We start from the raw sequence: 20,500 nt of genomic DNA on the forward strand, positions 1-20,500 counted from the left end.
GAAATTAGGACATTCATTCCTCCCCGCCCGTTATGAAATTATCAATAATAAATTCCAGAATTTGTAAAATTGTAATCATATACATCCAAAACATTTTCTGGTGGTCTTATTTATTTATTACTTATTTATTATTTATTGACTTTATTGATTTATTGATTTATTCATGTTTTATACTTTCTCTTATTTAAAAGAAAGTAAATACATTTCTAAATATAAAACAAATAATTATTAAATGGTATTTTATATGAATAGGTTTTAAAGGGGCATGACAGTTTCTGAAAAACAATTCTCTGTATTTTACTCAGTTGCTAAGCCATTCTAAGTTCACACAAACAGAAAATCTGTAAGATGAATTCATAATACTGACATAATACTAATAAATACAAATACTAACTCATGTGGAGATAGGGCAATATATTAGGTTGCATGGCTACCCCAGCCTCTATGTTTCTGTTTTATTTTTTTTATTTTTTTTATTTTTTTCAATTATAAAATAAAATGATATTATTTACAAATAGCAAAAGACGATTTGATTTCATTGACTTTTGTTTAATATTTAAATAACTTCTGACCACTGCATCAAAAGCAGCTTTTGATGCTCCAGCGTGAGGAGCAGCATGATTTCAGGGGGCAAAAATTTCTGTCTTCACTTACATGTCATCTCCAAATACTTTTAAAAAGCCTTGGACTAAAAGTGCTGCTTTGACTAGTCAATGCATTTCTAATGTCTTACAACACAATACAATTAATTTGCTACATACAGTACATGACATATACATTCTATTGTAGATCAACTGTTTTTAACATTTTATAGTTCCAGACATTTTCTACCCATTTGGAAATGGAGACACAGTGAACCCCTCTCAAGATGATGGAAGCTCTCCACTAGTATTATTGAAAAATCCCTTTGTATATTTTGGGCGTGTTTATCAACAGATTTATGTAAGTTTCATATATATATATATATATATATATATATATATATATATATATATATATATACAGTTGTGCTCAAAGGTTTGCATACCCTGGCAGAAATTGTGAAATTCTGGCATTGATTTTGAAAATATGTCTTTTATTTAAGGATAGTGGTCATGTGAAGCCATTTATTATCACATAGTTGTTTGGCTTCTTTATAAATCATAATGATAACAGAAATCACCCAAATGGCCCTGATCAAAAGTTTACATACCCTTGAATGTTTGGCCTTGTTACAGACACACAAGGTGACACACACGTTTAAATGGCAATTAAAGGTTAATTTCCCACACCTGTGGCTTTTTAAATTGCAATTAGTGTCTGTGTATAAATAGTCAATGAGTGTGTTAGCTCTCACATGGATGCACTGAGCAGGCTAGATACTGAGCCATGGGGAGCAGAAAAGAACTGTCAAAAGACCTGCGTAACAAGGTAATGGAACTTTATAAAGATGGAAAAGGATATAAAAAGATATCCAAAGCCTCGAAAATGCCAGTCAGTACTGTTCAATCACTTATTAAGAAGTGGAAAACTCGGGGATCTCTTGATACCTAGCCAAGGTCAGGTAGACCAAGAAAGATTTCAGCCACAATTGCCAGAAGAATTGTTCGGGATACAAAGAAAAACCCAAAGCTAACCTCAGGAGAAATACAGGCTGCTCTGGAAAAAGACGGTGTGTTTGTTTCAAGGAGCACAATACGACGATACTTGAACAAAAATGAGCTACATGGTCGAGTTGCCAGAAAGAAGCCTTTACTGCGCCAATGCCACAAAAAAGCCCGGTTACAATATGCCCGACAACACCTTGACACGCCTCACAGCTTCTGGCACACTGTAATTTGGAGTGACGAGACCAAAATAGAGCTTTAAGGTCACAACCATAAGCGCTATATTTGGAGAGGGGTCAACAAGGCCTATAGTGAAAAGAATACCATCCCCACTGTGAAGCATGGTGGTGGCTCACTGATGTTTTGGGGGTGTGTGAGCTCTAAAGGCACGGTGAATCTCGTGAAAATTGATGGTAAGATGAATGCAGCATGTTATCAGAAAATACTGGCAGACTATTTGAATTCTTCTGGATGAAAGCTGTGCATGGGACACTCTTGGACTTTCCAGCATGACAATGACCCTAAGCACAAGGCCAAGTTGACCCTCCAGTGGTTACAGCAGAAAAAGTTGAAGGTTCTGGAGTGGCCATCACAGTCTCCTGACCTTAAAATCATCCACTGCGCCACTGCGGTTCATGCAAGACGACCAAAGACTTTGCATGACCTGGAGGCATTTTTCCAAGACGAATGGGCAGCTATACCACCTGCAAGAATTTGGGGCCTCATAGACAACTATTACAAAAGACTGCACGCTGTTTTTGATGCTAAAGGGGGCAATACACAGTATTAAGCACTAAGGGTATGCAGAATTTTGAACAGGGGTCATTTAATTTTTTTCTTTGTTGCCATGTTTTGTTTTATGATTGTGCCATTCTGTTATAACCTACAGTTGAATATGAATCCCATAAGAAATAAAAGAAATGTGTTTTGCCTGCTCACTCATGTTTTCTTTAAAAATGGTACATATATTACCAATTCTCCAAGGGTATGCAAACTTTTGAGCACACATATATATATATATATATATATATATATATATATATATATATTTAAATTAATCTCAATAATTTATATACAGGCACATTGACATGGCTGTATTGTAATATTGTATTTTCTCTGCTTTAGGTAAATAACAACGGACACTTGACATTTGATGGGCCTCTTTCGCAGCCAATACCGAATTCTTCAGTATCACAACTGAAAATAGACATCGTTGCTCCACTTTGGACAAACATGGACAACCATGTCAATGGGACCATCTCTTTTCACCAGGTCACCCGTGGTGGACTCTTAATAGGAGCCTCAAGCCACATAAACCAATATTTCCCCAATTTGAACTTCACTGCCTCATTTCTCCTCATTGCCACTTGGGATAAAGTCCCATACTTCAACAACTCATGGTCGGTAAGCTCTCTTCTTACCCATGTCTGGTAGTTAACCCATGGTAGGCCCACATAGCTACCATTATATTCCAAACCAAAAAGTTTTTAAATAGCATTAAAAAAAAGCTGATCATGATCCTTAAGGCATGTAAATTGTATAAAATGTGAATGCAAATATTGTTTTTAGTTCAAGCTGAAATTTATAATTTCTGTGGAAAAAGATAAAAAATAAATCTTTTTTATTTTTTTGAAGTTGGGATAGGAGAAAGTATTTTTGCACACTTCAGGTTTTAGGCACTGGGGTTAATCCTAAATAGTTTATCTCTGTCTTTTATCTATTAAGATAATGTTCTGTTTCTGTTACAGAGTTCATCATTTCAAGTTGTTTTGGTGTCTGGTGGTTCTTTGTCTTTTCTCTTGATGAACTATGGAAATATCTCATCAACAGATCAACATTTTCAGGTTAGAAATTATTAGAACCATATTACTGAAATTTGGGACTCTTTTAATATTATGGACAACTTTAAAATGTCTTTCATTATACAGAGGAATACATGCTCAAAAGTCTATGAATTTTGTTCATTTATTATTGTTTACCTAGGCTGGCTATGACACAAGAAACTCAACACATCATTTTTTAATTCCTGTGCTTGATGAAAATATGCTCTCCAACTCCAGCAATGTCAATGTGCCTGGACGTTGGGCATTCCGTGTTGATTGTGGACCTGAGGAGGGTAATGTGTTGTTTAATACAGTGCAGTGATTCTCAGACATTTCAGTTACAACCTAGTCTCCACCTATAAAAAATCAAGACCAGAGTAACTAGTATGAACTCAAAGCAACTGTAAACAAAAGTAAAATATCTCAAAGACATTTTATTCGTACCATTTATAGTATAACCTCAATATAACACTTAGTTATACTCCAAATTAACATTACATATTTCAATATATTTTAAGTTATGAGATTACATTTATAATTACAGGTTTATTCTACCCATATGGAGATGAGGATACAAAGAACCCTCAGGAAGATTTGGGAAGTTCTCTTCGGATCCCCCTACTGGAGCCATTTGTCTACTTTGGGCTTATTTATAATCAAATTCATGTAAACAGTATTTTCACTTTCATGACATTGTACACTGGATTTTAAAATCTTTTAAAACAACATCAGTAGCGATATGTTCCACATGGAGTATGCTTTGTTTTAAAATGTTATTAAAATCCAATGTTTGGGTCCCATAAACAGTAATAATGTTTAATATGGTCCTGCAGGTGAATAATAAGGGCTACTTGACATTTGATGAGCCGTTTTACCAGTGGAATCCTGATTATTTTCCTGCATCAATCAGAGACATCATCGCTCCACTGTGGACAGACATTGATATTACACGCTATGGTACCATATCTTACCGACAAGTAACAGATAGTCGTCTCTTGGAGCGGGCCACAAGAGACATAAACCAATATTTCCCCAACTTGAACTTTTCTGCCTCATGGGTTTTCATTGCTACATGGGATAAAGTACCATACTATGGATACAGACATGCAGTAAGTCCCTATTTTAGGCTGAATGCATTTGCATTGCATTGTGTTTTCCTTGAACTGAAATCTGTGAAATGGAAAAATATATTTTGTATTTATGATAAATTCCTGGTATCTTACAGGTGTCAACCTTCCAAGTGGTTTTGGTGTCTGGCAAAAACCTATCATTTACACTTATGCATTATGGTCACATAAACCCTGTCAGATACCCTATGACGGTAAAGCAGTTTGGAAAATGTATTGGTTAAATTATATTTTACCACCTAAGCATATGATCTTTATTTATTAATTTTGAACTAAACCTTCCCTTGTGTATTTTCATTCACAGTCTGGCTATGACACAAGTGATTCTACTGATTTCTTTTCAATTCCTGTTGACATCACAAACCTATCATACACAAGCAATGTCAATGTCATGGGTAGATGGGTATTTCGCACTGACAGTGCATTGAAAAACAATGGTAATAGCTGAATTGAACTGGTCTTTACTTCAAATATTTCATTTAAGTCATAACTTCTTAAAACATGTCAAATAAATAATTGGGTAATTAGTTTGTACATTTTTGTTTGGAAATGTAAATAAAAAAGAGAAGATCCTATTCAAAGGCCTTTACACTATAAATTAATTCACTAATTCACTAAAAATCATTTACAGCTGACATGAGCACTGAAAAATAAACATATTATTTCAGGACTGTTCTACCCATTTAGTGTGCGGGACACTGTTTATGGATTTAATCCTACCTACTTGCAGAAGCCATTTCCTTACTTTGGGCGCACATACAGCAATGTTTATGTGAGGACACTCGTAAATGCAATCTTTATTTTAATAGTTATCACTTATTAGACTGGTATTGTATTAGTATTTGTTAACATGTCATCTGTTATTTAAACCCTTTTTAGGTTTACAACAAAGGATTTCTTACTTTTAGGTGGCAATTGTTTCAGTCAAATCCTCAGTCTTTTCCTGCTTACACAGATACAGATATTGTTGCTCCACTATGGACAGATATTGTCAGCAGTGACTTTTACTTCCAACAATACAATAGTTTGCGAATACTACAGCGAGCTACAAAAGATATACGGCAGTATTTTCCTAATGTACATTTTACTGCAGACTCAGTTTGTGTTGCTACTTGGGATAAAGTGGCATATTCCTACTCTTCAGGGCAGGTAGGCTTTTACTAGATTTGTTAAATTTTTTAATTGTCATAGTGACTGTGAGATAATAAACAGCTACAGGTCTATTTATGAATTTTATGTTTGTTTTTCAGAATTCCTCTTTTCAAGCAGTGCTGGTCTCAGGTTCTGGTTTGTCATTTATTTTATTTAACTATGGCAGCATTGCACCAACTAAACATGCTGCAGTGGTGAGAGAACTTTTAAAAGGCCCATTTTTCATTCTAAAATTATTATACTGTTTTGCAATAATGTAATTTTTTTTTTGTCTTTAACATTTTTGTCTTTAAAAGTTTCTTTACATCTTATGACATAAACCTGTAACTAACATTTTTGTAATTGATATATAGGCTGGATATGACACTATTGATTCAACCATTTATTTTGCAATTCCTCTATCTAACATCACTGACCTGAGCCACTCCTCAAATGTCAATGTTACGGGACGTTGGGTTTTTCGTGTTGACACTTTGCCAAATGAACATGGTAATATGCTTCCATACATTCCCTCCCCCCCCCCACTCTCTGTTTAGGTTTATGGTTAGCGTGTCATACCCAATACCTATTTAACCTGTCCTTACTTGAAAATGCTGTACCATACTTATTTAAAACAACACCCACACTGACAAATTTCAAATCCTAAGCCAGAAAAGATGACATGTTCTTCCAGGTTTATTCTACCCAACTGGAAATCAGGACACTGAGAATCCCCATCAAAGGAATGGAAGCTCTCCAGCTCTACACTTACAGTATCCATTCATATACTTTGGGCGCAAATACCACAACATATATGTGAGATATCATATGAATTACATTATTGTATAACAAGCCACAGCCAAAATATGTTGACTCATCTAAAAGTTCATGTCTTTACTGTAGGCCAACAATAATGGACATTTGACTTTTGATGAACCATTTTATGAAAGGGTCCCCAGGGCTTTCCCTTCCAACTCTTCCAGAGACATAATAGCTCCACTTTGGACAAATTTTGACAATAGTGTCAATGGAACCATCTCTCACTGCTTGGTTACTCAAAGCCGTACTCTGGACAGAGTGAGAGATGATATCAGACAGTATTTCCCTCAGTTTCATTTCACTGTGTCTTCTGTCTTCATTGCTACTTGGAATAAGGTGCCATACTTTAACAACTCCAGGGCAGTAAGTTGATTATATTGTTAGGTTTGTAAATAAATTATCTGAAACTATGATTGTTGACAGATGTTGGACTTTAAAATTCTCGCCAATATTCTAAAAAGATTTAAATGATTGCATGAATGTGCAAGTAGTTTTATTTTCTGAAACCAGGCTTAACTTCATGTTAGTTTACATTTACATTTATTCATTTGGCAGATGCTTTTATCCAAAGTGACTTACAAAAGCAGAATAATACATAAGTGATTCATCTTAAGGAGACAGTGGTACGAAAAGTGCTGCATAACAAAGTTTCACTAACATCAGAATAGTAGTATCCAAGACAAATTAGAGTGCAACAAGTATACAGTATATATATATATATATATATATATATATATATATATATATATATATATATATATATATATATATATAGTGTTTTAGGAAGTGGCATGGCACAAATGTGGGCACTCATCCACATGATGGAGGGTTAGACATACAATTCTGTCTGCATGTTGTAGATATGCAAAATAGAATTGTAATTATTTTGACGCTACTTTTGAGTATTAGCTTAGGTCTTGTGGTTTTCTCTTTGAAGCGTAATGTTTTTCTGGACCTTTCCTAGGAATCCTCTGTCCAGGTGGTTCTAGTCATTGGCAGAACTCTCTCCTTTGTCATTATGAACTATGGAAATGTCTCCTCTACAGATAAAAGTTTTCAGGTTAGAAAGAATTAGAATCTTGCAAATGTCTTTCAGTGGAATGGTCCAAAGCTTACTAAATGAACCCAATATATGATTGATTGATTGATTGATTTTGCTCACTTAGGCTGGCTATGACACAATAAACTCAACAAATTATTTTTCAATTCCTGTGCGTAATGAGAATATGCTCTCCAACTCCAGCAATGTAAATGTACTGGGACGCTGGGTATTCCGTGTTGATGGCGGACCCATGGAGGGTAAAGTCACTATTTAATGTAGTGAATATCAAAACACATTGCTGATAAATAGCCAGCTTAAAGTCTTTAAACATTCATAGTAATATTATTGGGATTACTAGGAATATTGTACCCATTTGGAGATGAAGATGCAAAGATCCCTACATCAGATGATGGAAGTTCTCCACCGATACCCCTGCTGGAGCCATTTGTCTACTTTGGCCGTATTTATAACACAATATATGTAAGAAATTTTGTGGCTTTCATGGCATTTATTCACTTAATGTAACAAAATTAGTACATATTCAACAAGGAGGATGCCGCATTTTAAGATGTTACTTTTTCTGTTTGTTCTGTTTAATACCCATTTAATTATGTCAAATTTTGGTCCTGCAGGTGAATAATAATGGAGACCTGACATTTGATAAGCCACTTTATCAGTGGTATCCTGATAATATTCCTGCATTCTTGCTCAGAGATATCATTGCTCCACTGTGGACAGACATTGATATTACACACTATGGGACCATCTCTTACCGACAAGTAACAGATAGTCATCTCTTAGAGCGGGCCTCAAAAGACGTAAACCAATATTTTCCCAACTTGAACTTCTCTGCTTCATGGGTTTTCATTGCAACATGGGATAAAGTACCATACTATGGACAAATATGGACAGTGAGTCTTTCTTCCATTTTGATTGCACATGCATTGCATTTTCTTTTAACAAAGTGTGTAAAATGGAAAAGGAGTGCAGTATCAGGATTTATGAGGAATTCCCTGTATCTTCTAGGAGTCAACCTTCCAAGTGGTTTTGGTGTCAGGCAAAAACCTATCATTTACACTTATGCATTATGATTATATTGCCTCCACCTTTTATTCAGAGGTAAAATACTATGGTTTCTGTATATAATTATGTTGTCTTACATAAACTTATCTTTTACAATGTTTATTTGGATTTCATGGAACGTTTTTTTCCTTTGTGCTTTTTTCCCCTGTTAACAGTCTGGCTTTGACACAATTGATTCTACTGATTTCTTTTCAATTCCTGTATCTGATGCCACAAACATTTCATACACGAGCAATGTCAATGTCATGGGCAGATGGGTATTTCGTATTGACAATGCAACAGAAAACAATGGTAATGTTATTATTAATGATATTTGGCATTCAACCTCAAATATCTAATTGTCTATTTTTTTCTTCTGAAAACCGAAGCATTTTTTCTGTCTGTTTCTTTATACACATACACACGCACACATGCCCACATTTGTTTGTGTGTATGTGTGTGTGTGTAGTATTAGTAGAGATGGACGTTTTATACAGTGGCTCCAAAAAGTATGTGGGCACTTAAGCCATGTTTAAAATGAATGCTAGTTGTATTAGATAACAAAATATCAAACAAGTGTTATTCATTTAAAAGAAAAACAGCTCAAGCACATTTTTTCAAGCAAATATTTCACAAAGTGAAGTCTGTTCTTTTCTCCCTGAAAAAGGCCAATGCTAAAATGCATAGGGGAGTTTGTTTTTTTGTATACAGCAATGTGATAATAACGGATTTAATAAGAATGCTATGGTTATTTTATTTTTGGACTAAGTATATGGATATTTTCTGATTTGGGGCAAATTCCAAATGACTTTTTTTTTTTTTTTTTGCTCTTAAAGGGCACTGCAAGTATAGTCACTTTAAGGAAGTAATTTTGCCATTTATGACCATGTCCTTGTGATTTTGAAACTCGAGGTAATTCATTGAAGATCTTACCTGAGATTTTAAAAACATCCATACATTGCTCTTGTACACCTAAAAACTATCAGTGGAAAATATTCCTCATATACAGTACACACATATAATACATACATACTGTACAATGGCTTGGACTGTTTCTAAGAAGTTATTGGATTAACAATGACATGTACTTGTATGTGTGTGTGTGTGTGTGTGTGTGTGTGTGTGTGTGTGTGTGAGAGAGAGAGAGAGAGAGAGAGAGAGAGAGAGAGAGAGAGAGAGAGAGAGAGAGAGAGAGAGAGATTGAGCGTGTGATTATCTAGTTCTGTCACAGTCTCTCAGCAGTTATCTGCAGTAATGCAAATACTAACAAATAGAGAAGCTGTTAGATAAACAAATTTTCTCAGCTGTACTGGGGCAGGACCCTGCTTTGAGTGATCGTGGAGCGATAGACAATGGTGATTTTCTCTAAAGATGTATTGTGCATGCATGAATTAATGTCTTTGACAGTGTTTATGACTCATTCAATGTTTTGATGGTCATTCATATATGTAATGTCACAGGGATAAATCCAAATTCCCACCTTTACCTCTCTGCACTCCTCTCATTCTCTGGGTTAGAATGCTATGAAAACAAGCAGTGCGAACAGTAAAGTGTTCCAGTGCTGTTGAACTGTAAATCAGCACTCTTGGAAATGATGCTTGTTTTCAAATGGAATTCACCATTTGGGGAATTCCATTTGAAACTATATGTCTAAAGTTAATGTGATGAACTATGCCTATGGTTACTCTGCTAGGACACCTGTGTGAACTTGAGGGGAACTGACTTCATACATTCACTAAAACTCACCTTGACAATAGTTAGTTAAAGGCCATGGCAAAAAGTGAAGTTAGTTCTGAGAAAAGGTCTAGCATCGTTTGTTCACAGATGTGAATTTGTTTGATATATTTTGCTATACAATACAATGAAATTCACATATTTTTGAGTGTGCCTAAAATATCCAGATTTGTTTGTGTGTGTGGGTGTGTGTGTGTGTGTGTGCGGCATGGTAAGAAGAAATATTTGTATGTATATGAACAGTATGTAACATCTGTCTCTGTTTTGTTTTTCAGGAGACTGTGGTGCAAATGAAACACAAGGTATATTAATAAGAGGCTGACAATGTAGTTTCTAGTTCCCAATTTGTGTATAGTAAAATATATTTGGTGATATCATTGCAGTTTCATTTCTTTACAGCCTTGTCCATCAAATATGTGTATTTAAAAAAAAAATATATCATGCCTGGCTTGCAGCTTGTTTCCATTACTGAGCAGCACTGAAACAGAACAACAGTCAGAACAGTTTACAAAACGTAAATCCTTTTTTTTTTTTTTAAACATAGAGCTGTGTATGGACACATGCTTTCAAAGGCAGTCTCTAAATTGGATAAGTACACAATCACACACATTAAAAATGTAAGTTATTTAGTTTAGTTTATTTGTCCTAAGGAGGAAATTCTTTCCACAGTGGGTGCATATATAACACAAAAAATAAGACATGCAGACTTATACAGAGATGCACAAAAATACAAGGTTTTCAGGGACACTTAATTACAGGGATCACACAACAGATATAAGGACCTGGACTGACACTTACACATCGCAGGCTGAATTTCTTGTAGTTTATTTAGACTTATTTATAGGCAGGAGAGAGAGAGAGAGAGAGAGAGAGAGAGAGAGACAGAGAGTCATTGTTGTTATTATTGAGTAGTGCAAGGTTGGCTGTGTCATCTGCATATTTAAAGTAGAGGGAGGTGTTGGATGGACTTTGACAGTCGTTTGTATAGAGGGTGTAGAGAAATGGACTAAATACGCACCCCTGTGGGGCGCCAGTGTTGAAAATTATGGTGGGTGACAGTGAATTGTCAACCCTTACTGCTTGTGGTCTGTTGAAGAGGACGTTATGGGTCCAGTGGATTAGTGGTGATGGAACTTGTAGGTGCTGTATTTTCTTTATTACCTGATGGCGCTGGATTGTGTTAAAAGCGGAACTAAAGTCAATAAAGAGAGGTCTGGCATAGTACCCGGGGGTGTCTAGGTGTTGTAGCATCTGCATCATCTGTACCTCTCCTCTGCTTATATGCAAATTGGAGGGGATCCAAAAATGGTAAGACATATGGAAGGATGATGTTTGGAACCAGTTTCTCGAAGCATTTCATTACAACAGAGGTTAGCAATACAGGCCTGTAGTGGTTTAGATCTGATAGGTATGGTTTTTTAGGAACAGGGATGACAGTTGTTGTTTTCCATATAACCAGGATTGTTGAAGAACAGAGTGATCTAAGGAAGAGAGAGTGAAGGATGGGTCTTCGTTCCAGGGTGCAGTTTTTCAGGACCCGACCTGGGATTCCACCCGGCTCATTTTGGCCTTAAGAATTTCATTTTTAATGTCCTGGTTTATAGTTTTAAGACCTGCAAAGTCCTTCTGCCTAAAAGCATGTTTTTTTCTTGTTAAAAAGATGTTTACTTTGTAGGGTGATCCAGGGTTTTGAGTTTGGGTATGTTCTGTTAGTCCTTACTGGTATCATAGTATCCATACAGAATTTGATGTTGTCAGTGATGACCAAGATCTGCTCGTCCAGCTCTCCATCAAAGACTTCCCAGTCCGTACATGCAAAGCCACCTTGAAGGCGTGCAATAGCATCCTCCGACTAGTGTGTTACGGACCATTGCTGTTTCAGCTGTTGCTTGTAAACAGGAAATGTAAGCGCAGCGTAGTTCTAGCGGGAAGACTAGCAGCTGTACATCATCGCACCATTAGCTAGGTAACTCCTAGCCAATCACATGTAAGCCATTGCTTTATAAGTCTGCTCACATTCTATCACACTGCTGTTTCAGTTGTGCTAACACGGCAACCTCCACCACCCCACCACCACCAATCGAGTCCCGTCCTGCACAGGGGTAGGCTCTTTGCCCCTGCCTCCTATCTCCGGCAGGATATGACGGTTCCGAGTACAACTTCTTCGGACCGCCAGATGGGGCTTACGCCAAAGAGAGACATTACATTTTCTGTTTTATATTCATCAAATAAATGTCATGAATTTCACTCAAGTCTGCAAGTTTTCCTGATAGAAGTATGTTTATGATGTTGTGGTCCGCTAGTCCTAGTGGTGGAAGTGCTCTGGCTGTGTAGGCTCCAGAAACATTGGCGTGGCACAGATCTATAGTTTTGTTAAATCTTGTTGGTACATCTACATATTGGCTGAAGGCTGGAAGAGCATGATCAAGCCGACAGCTGTTAAAATCACCAAGGAGGAACATTAGGAAATTAGGCACTGGGCTCTGTGCAGAAGAGGTACCTTGTAAAGATGGTTAAAATTAAAACTGATGCTCCTAGCATTTCTTGTTGCACACACAATGTATGACATCTGTATGAGAGCACTTTAATATGACAACAAAGCCAAATCCTGGACATTTTAGGCAATTTAGAAATCCCAGCAATTTGCTTTTTAGGGTCTGAAAAAGAGAACATTTTTGGAGAAAAAAGAGGACATATACAGGACAGAGAAGGAGACATTTTAATGAATAATTATGTATTTAATGGCAGTTGATAGGTTCAGTTGAAAAGACCCCATAAAAGGGGCCCAAAAGTATCATTAATGTCATGCAACTCGTGCGTCATATCCCATGTCTTCACAAGGCATGCAGTTGGCTTTGGTGAGAAATAATCCGAAATATAAATATTTTTTCAGTGAAAATCTTGACGTCTGCTGCAAACTTCTCTCATGCACTCATGAGCATGCTATGAACATTAAGATTTTCACAGGAAAATCTCTGACATTTTGATTTGTTTCTTACCAAAATAACTGCCATTGTACTGAATGGACCGGAATATTACGAATATAAAAATGTAGCTTTATAACAACATGAGGGTAAATCAATTCCACTTGTATCTATTAAATTGATGGACAGCATTTGGAATTATGCATCAGTGTTTTAAAAAATAGGTAAATGACTGAGAATTTGGTCAACGCAACCTCTTATTTTTATATCATGGGCAACCCGAATGGTTTTGGACATTGGCAGCTTTTTTTTGGACTTTTTGTTGTCACAAAAATTTATTTCCAGTGTTTTTTTTTAAAGCTTTCTGTGGCTGTTATGACACCATCTAACAGTGCAAACTCTTTCAGAGCCTCTGCTGTTTACCATTGTCCATAACGTTGTCTAGCTAATAAAAAACAAGCGGAAGTGCAGAGCATCCTACAAGAAGTCTCTCGTCGTAATGGCGACACCCGCAGTGAAGTCAGGAAAAAGGTGGATATGCTGCACCACTTAAAAACTATTTGGGTAATGCAATGTTGTGCATTTTGTTATTGCTTTATAAGGAAACGTTTCCAGTGCCGTAGTGTGTGGTAGAAGTACAATTGCCACCAGTAGCAGGATAGTAGGAGGTCAGAATGCACCAGCTGGACATTGGCCATGGCAGGCTAGTCTTCGTTGGAATGACAGACATTTCTGTGGAGCTTCTCTTATCAACAAAGAGTGGGTGCTGTGTGCTGCCAACTGTGTTTATGGGTAATGTTTTTGAATTTTTCTATTTGGCTGTGAAAAAATACAGAGATGTTTAGAAAAAGTACATCTTTTTACATTATACACTGATCTGAGTTATGCACATTAGTAAAAACAATTAATTTTATCACTTTAGTTGTTACATTCATTTTGAGTAAATGTTTTAGAAGACTCCCTTGCCTTCTCTAATGGACCATCACTGAACTCTTAATGGTTACTTTCTCTCCATTCCCTTTAATCTTCCTCAGTGTAAACCCTTTTTATTTGAGCGTGCATTTTGGGCAACAGACCCAGGAAAGAATCAACACCAGTGAGGTGTCCAGAAGTGTGCAGTTGATCATCAAACATCCCAATTACAATCATAGTACAAATGACAATGATATTGCTCTGCTCAAACTGAACTCTTCTGTCATCTTCACTGACTACATCAGACCTGTGTGTCTGGCAGCTGATAACAGTGTGTTCCACAGTGGCACAGAGAGCTGGATCACTGGATGGGGAGACAATGGTAAAGGAGGTGAGAATTCTCATTGTCATAAGCAACTGAATTTTGCAGTTCTTAGTTCAGTAGACATTAAAGTCAACATGAAATGGCAACTCATTTTACTTCCATAATATGACATATTTCATAGTTAAAAAGTATATCCAACGTGACAATGCAAAGAATTAATTGGACCATGAAAGTGGTTTCTGTAAGACAGGTGGTAAGGGAAGGGGTTACAAAATTTTTTGGTGCTGTTCAGCTGAAAAGGAGAGTTTATTAAAAATTACGCATACAAACTTAAATATTATTTAACATCACGGAATCAACCTGACTACAATAGGCTGCACCAACAAAAAACATTTTTCAGGTAGAAATAGCTCCTTAAAGATGCACTCAGTAATTTTTTCCTCATTATTTTTTTTTATTATTTTACATTAAATAGGACATAAATTTTGCAATATATGTAGGAAATCATGACCGCTTAGGTCTTTCCACGTTCCGTCCAGGGGCCAAACATGGAGATTCCAGAGGTCTGGTCGTGGGTGCCAGATGGTGCCCCATCCCTGAGAAAGAAGGTCCTTCCTCAGGGGAATTCGCCGGGGGGGGGGGGGTCTGTCGCGAGGAGCGTGAGGTCCGAGAACCACGTCTGGGTGGGCCAGTAGGGTGCTACCAGGATGACCTGCTCCTTGTCCTCCCTGAACTTGCACAGAGTCTGTGCAAGTAGGCTCACTGGGGGAAACGCATATTTGTGGACTAATGTGGACATCGCCCGCCCGGAGAGCAAGGTCGGTTGCCGAGCGCAGTTCCTGCATCAGATCTGGGGCAGAACTACCCTTGTGCAGTTCTTTTAGCGCCTTGGCTTGGTGGACCTGCAGGAGAGCCATGGCGTGCAGGGCAGAGGTGGCTTGTCCAGCAGCACTGTAGGCTTTTGCCATCAGGGACGACGTGAACCTACAAGGCTTGGACGGTAGCTTTGGGCATCCACGCAAGGTGGCAGTGCTCTGCGGGCATAGGTGCACCGTGAGCACCTTATCCACCGGAGGAATCACCGTATAGCCCCTGGCTGCCCCGCCATCGAGGGTAGTGAGGGTGGGGGAACTGAGAAATTGGGACCAGGCAGTAAAAGGTGCCTCCCACAATTTTGTCAGCTCCTCGTGCACTTCCGGGAAGAAAGGCACTGGAGCAAGGCGTGGCTGCTTTGAGCGGCGCCGTGAGCCCAGGAACCAATCATTGAGCCACGAGGATTCGGGGGAGAGCGGAGGGTTCCACTCTAGCCTGACGCTCACGGTCGCCCGGGAAAGCATGTCCATCATTTCCATATCAGCCTGTGACTGGGCAATCGTCCCCGAAGGGGGGAGCCCAGCTGAGGCTTCTGCGTCCGACTGGACAAGCCCGCTCTCCGATGCTGCGCTCGAGAGCTCATCAGCTTCATGGGCTCCGAACAAGAGATCGAACTTGCCGTGAGACGAGCCGGCAGACTCACCCGGAAGCCCGATCGGGGCAGACGAGCGTGCTGGGGAATGGGAGGTCCGCGGGGGGATACCCGGTGGAGGTGGTCCCATTGGGCTCCCCAAATCGCCCCCAGTGCTAACCGCGCTGGCCTTATACCCATAGGTAGAAGGACCAAGGCGGGGAACCGCTGGGGTGGTCGCGCGACCGCAGTGTTGCCATGGTCATGTTCTCGCAGTGAGAACATGAACTATCCACGAACGCTGTCTCCATGTGGGTTGTGCCCAGACGCGAAAGACAGCGATTGTGACCGTCTGAAGTTGAGAGGTAACGACCGCAACCAGGAATAACACACAAACGGAAAGGCATCTTTAAAAAGATGCGTCTTTAAAAAGACGTTCCGTGTGTGCCGCTCTTTTAGAGAAATATACTCTTTCAGGAAAATATACTCTCTTTTTTCTGCCGAAGCGCCCAGGGGCATTCTCTGCAGTGCACCAGTGCAGAGGAGGGAGAAGCCACTGAAATGCGCCGTCAGATCCAGCAAAGATGAATGAACAGTCAGCTCAGTAAACATCGACCGTTTGGCTCCGAAGAGAAAATCTGAGTGAGTGGTTGCACGCTAGCTCCTTTTATACTTGTATGTCCGAGGGAGTGGCATGCAAATACCACTCGCCAATTTTCAATGGCCTTTTATCAAAGACCAGAGGTGTCTTGGGCTCACAAGAGTGACCCCTAGTGTCACTACATCGACACAATGTCGAGTGAGTGACAGATAGGGAATCACATTTATTCTTATCACACGCTTAATCTCAGTAACTGTCATGTTATTTGACACTTTCACACACTGATTAAACTAATCATAGCTGACTGTGAATACTACATTTCTACAATGGCATCTGAAACTGAAAACTATTCATTTTAAATTATGCTGCATCCAAGTCGCTAGGTGTCAGTGTAAGTCCAAGATGACAAAAATAGTTACTGAGTGCACCTTTAAGGTAACATGCAGGTTACCACTATTCACAGTATTTGTATTAAGTAAATGGGGTCACTTTTGATTTCATGTTGACTTTAAACAGTCTGTTCAATTTCACAGATTGTTTACAGTAGGCTGTGATTGCTCTATGTAAATACAATAAGCCCTATAGCTTACTTTTATCATTCAGTTTCAGATTCAACACATTTGTAGTTATTATATATATATATATATATATATATATATATATATATATATATATATATATATATATATATATATATATATTTATTTCCCTCCAATAGTATCCCTCCCATCCCCCAAGATTCTTCAGGAAGTGGAGGTTTTAGTAATTGGTAACCGAGAGTGTAACTGTCTCTATGGAGTTGGAACAATCACAGACAACATGATCTGTGCTGGTCAGCTAGACGGAGGCAAGGACTCATGTCAGGTATGTATATACTGTTCAATGTCCCCATTTACAGAAAACACAGATTTACAGGGTTTTGTTTTGTTTTTTTTGCTGCTGTGCTGCCACATTATATAGTCAGGTTCAACAGGTTGTTGTTTAAAGGTACATGCACATTTCATAAGAAATGAACAAAATACCATTATTGAGTAAAATTGTGAGTGTGAGTGTTCACAACTGCCTTCTTGTCTTAGCCCGATTCACTATGGTAAACTTACAATAATGAATCATATTTAGTAATTACCAGCTTTCGTCATTTGTTCTTGTGTTTATGTCATATACGTAAGCAAAGAATAGAAGGTCCGGCTACTAAAGCATGTGTTTGGGTGCTGGGGAAGCAGCGGCAGATTTCCTACTTGGCTTAGATTACTTCTTTTTCTACTTGTGACTCTTGGTGTAGCTATCCAACTGCAGAGCCACAGAGCCATAGGTGGATATATCTCCAATAGTCATGATCTATCGAAATCATCTTTAGTACTTCACTCCAAAGAATGAGCAGTCTACTTATATTATTTTTTCTTTTCCAGGCAAAGCATTGCCAACATTAGTGCAAGAGCTTGCTAGGATTTGTGCTGTTAAATTTTGCATGTCAATGAGAACGTCAGCACATGACATGATTGATTGCCCAGTCAATGCTGTCTATCATGTACAACCAAGACATTACTGGGGTCATATTGTACAATCTGATAAGCAACAATTATAAAGGACAGAAAAAAATTATACAGTGCACTGCCAGTTTAAGTAACAAGCAAACAGGATATTTTTGAAGGCACCTGAATTTTCTGCTTTGTTTTCTGATTTGCTGACTGCTGTTTGTGAAATAACTTTTAATTATTTATTTTGGACTGACAGAAATTTTGTCCACAGAAAAAGAACAAAAAAAAAAAAAAATAGAAGAAAGTTAACACTTGTTTCCAGACATTTGTTTTTTTGATTGTTGTAGCATTATTTGAATGGGCTATTATTGTGGTATACAGAGTGGCAGATGATGCATCCAAGAACAGCAGACAGTTTGGCTGACTTTAACGGTGTGAAAAAATAGTATCGTAATCCCTGACTTCCTCACTGTGACTGGACAAGTGAAGTTTCCCAACACCAGCTTGGTACTGTTGATATTTAAATGAGGATGATTCTGTTAATGTATTTATTTTATCTATAAAGTAGCATATCTTTGGAGTCGTTTTTGTAACTTATTGTCATTAAATGGTCTTTTTGGATTGGGGAGGATGTCTTGAGTTCTGAAAGATACAGTAAGTTTTCATAGTACACTGAACTTATTCCGTGTACACTCTTATTTCAAAAGATCAAAGGAAGTTTGATACTTCATGATATAAAAAATGTTGGGCAAATGTTTGGCAGTGGCTTAAAATGTGCATGTATTATGTTGTGGCAATATGTTGTAGCCAGTATATACTGTATGTTCAGTTTGTTTGTGATTTGTATTTCCAGGGAGATTCAGGAGGGCCAATGGTGAACAGACAGAACTCTGTATGGGTCCAGTCAGGTATTGTTAGCTTTGGGGAAGGCTGTGCACGACCTAATCTCCCTGGAGTCTACACCAGAGTACCGCGCTATCAGGAATGGATCTCCTCTCATGTATGCAGTGATCCTCCAGGTTTTGTCCAGTTTACCTCCAATGGAGCTGATTCTGACAACAGTTACTCCTGCCCTGGTCTACCTCCTCTCACCACATCTACTGCATCCACATCAAGAATAACCGTTGCAAGATCTGCTTCACAAAAGTTTTTGTTCCCACATGTTTTATTTAAAGCAATGCTGTTCTCAATTTATATGTTAACATACTTACAAATGTAGCCAACAAAGACATTCTAACATAATTAATCATAACTATGGGCTCTCTCTACAGCTATGATCCTGCAAAATTTAGTTGTATTCCTGATCATTCTTATACAATTTTCATGTCTCTCAAGAACTCTGAAATAGTTTTATATTAAAGTCCTTTCTTCCATGAAGTACATGTGGGTAGGGACGTGCACAGACATTTTGGGGGGCAGGGGATCAAGTGGAAAAAAAGGGCTACAAAATAATCAGTTCATACAGAGACCATGGTCTTCTTTAGTATTCACTAGATTTATCACAAGAGCAGGCAACTGCAAAGAAAACTATGCCACAATGTGCAAGTTTCAAATATATATTTAGAATAAATGACTGCACTAAGGAGAGGACATAGTTTCACAAATAATTTGTTTATTTTGCACAAGGCAATAAACCATTTTAATTCTTTTGGTGTTATTGGAATACATAACACTTCAAAATCAGCAAAAATCTTCACACTAAACTGAAAAAGGCTGTTGCTGCTATTTCAGTGTTTATATGGAGACCAACTGGTCCTCAGTATCCTCTGTGGACGTAACTTGGGAGGCACTTAAGGCGGTTCTTAGGGGTCGGTTCATACAGTATGCCTCATTCATCAAAAAATCCAAAGCACGAGAACTCGTGGAGTTGGAAGGAAATATTAAAAGTGCAGAGGCAGAGCTGAAGCGCCGTATGTCATCTGATGGCCTCAGAGAATTGACCCGATTTAAATATAGATATAATACTATTTTGTCGCAGAAAGTAGAGTTTTGGTTATTCAGGGCAAGACAGTCATACTTTGAGTCAGGGGACAAAGCAGGGAAGCTTTTGGCTAGATATATAAAGCAGAGAGAGTCTCGTTCTATCATTTCCTCAGTGAAATGGCTTCCGTCCATTTGGAGAAGTGGTCCACAATGACTAATAATAGTTTATTGTTTTGACACGGCGGCATGTGTATAAAATAAATTTGCAGATGTTGGAATAGTAGTTCCGGATGCGGTAACGAGTCGTGTTTTATAGGCTTATGTCTGTTATTCTGTGCGCATGTTAAACATGAATCAAGGATTAAATTTACCACATTCCCTACCCCGTTTATGCAATAAGTTTGATTAATTGACTGGATTACCATTTCTTTTGACACATGAGAAATACCATGATAATGTCGGCAAAGTACTACTATGGCTGTTTTTGTTAAAGCTAGGCACCCTTATTTGTCTTGTAACAAATTATTTTGATCTGGTTTTACTTCATTAGAGGCCCAGTGTTAGAGATA

The 20,500-nt window shown here is 38.0% G+C and overlaps 1 protein-coding gene across 1 annotated transcript in view; it reads left to right on the forward strand.

Moving 5' to 3' along the window:
• The window catches only part of LOC127422868 (uncharacterized), a 37,383-nt gene extending 17,089 nt beyond the window's left edge, over positions 1-20,294 (forward strand). The window contains exons 6-30 of the mRNA XM_051666676.1: positions 815-942; positions 2,712-2,990; positions 3,335-3,430; positions 3,570-3,702; positions 3,954-4,075; positions 4,243-4,518; positions 4,635-4,730; positions 4,841-4,973; positions 5,205-5,308; positions 5,416-5,685; positions 5,787-5,936; positions 6,042-6,177; positions 6,362-6,483; positions 6,571-6,849; positions 7,451-7,546; positions 7,653-7,785; positions 7,887-8,008; positions 8,161-8,439; positions 8,555-8,647; positions 8,767-8,902; positions 10,600-10,626; positions 13,851-14,040; positions 14,283-14,551; positions 17,249-17,394; positions 18,862-20,294. Of these exons, the coding sequence (XP_051522636.1) occupies positions 815-942; positions 2,712-2,990; positions 3,335-3,430; positions 3,570-3,702; positions 3,954-4,075; positions 4,243-4,518; positions 4,635-4,730; positions 4,841-4,973; positions 5,205-5,308; positions 5,416-5,685; positions 5,787-5,936; positions 6,042-6,177; positions 6,362-6,483; positions 6,571-6,849; positions 7,451-7,546; positions 7,653-7,785; positions 7,887-8,008; positions 8,161-8,439; positions 8,555-8,647; positions 8,767-8,902; positions 10,600-10,626; positions 13,851-14,040; positions 14,283-14,551; positions 17,249-17,394; positions 18,862-19,227 (4,181 nt within the window). The 3' untranslated portion in view covers positions 19,228-20,294. The remainder of the gene's footprint in view (positions 1-814; positions 943-2,711; positions 2,991-3,334; positions 3,431-3,569; positions 3,703-3,953; positions 4,076-4,242; positions 4,519-4,634; positions 4,731-4,840; positions 4,974-5,204; positions 5,309-5,415; positions 5,686-5,786; positions 5,937-6,041; positions 6,178-6,361; positions 6,484-6,570; positions 6,850-7,450; positions 7,547-7,652; positions 7,786-7,886; positions 8,009-8,160; positions 8,440-8,554; positions 8,648-8,766; positions 8,903-10,599; positions 10,627-13,850; positions 14,041-14,282; positions 14,552-17,248; positions 17,395-18,861) is intronic.
• The last annotated feature ends 206 nt before the right edge of the window (positions 20,295-20,500 follow it).

This window comes from Myxocyprinus asiaticus, chromosome 32, assembly GCF_019703515.2.
Source record: "Myxocyprinus asiaticus isolate MX2 ecotype Aquarium Trade chromosome 32, UBuf_Myxa_2, whole genome shotgun sequence".
Taxonomy (NCBI): Eukaryota; Metazoa; Chordata; class Actinopteri; order Cypriniformes; family Catostomidae; genus Myxocyprinus; species Myxocyprinus asiaticus.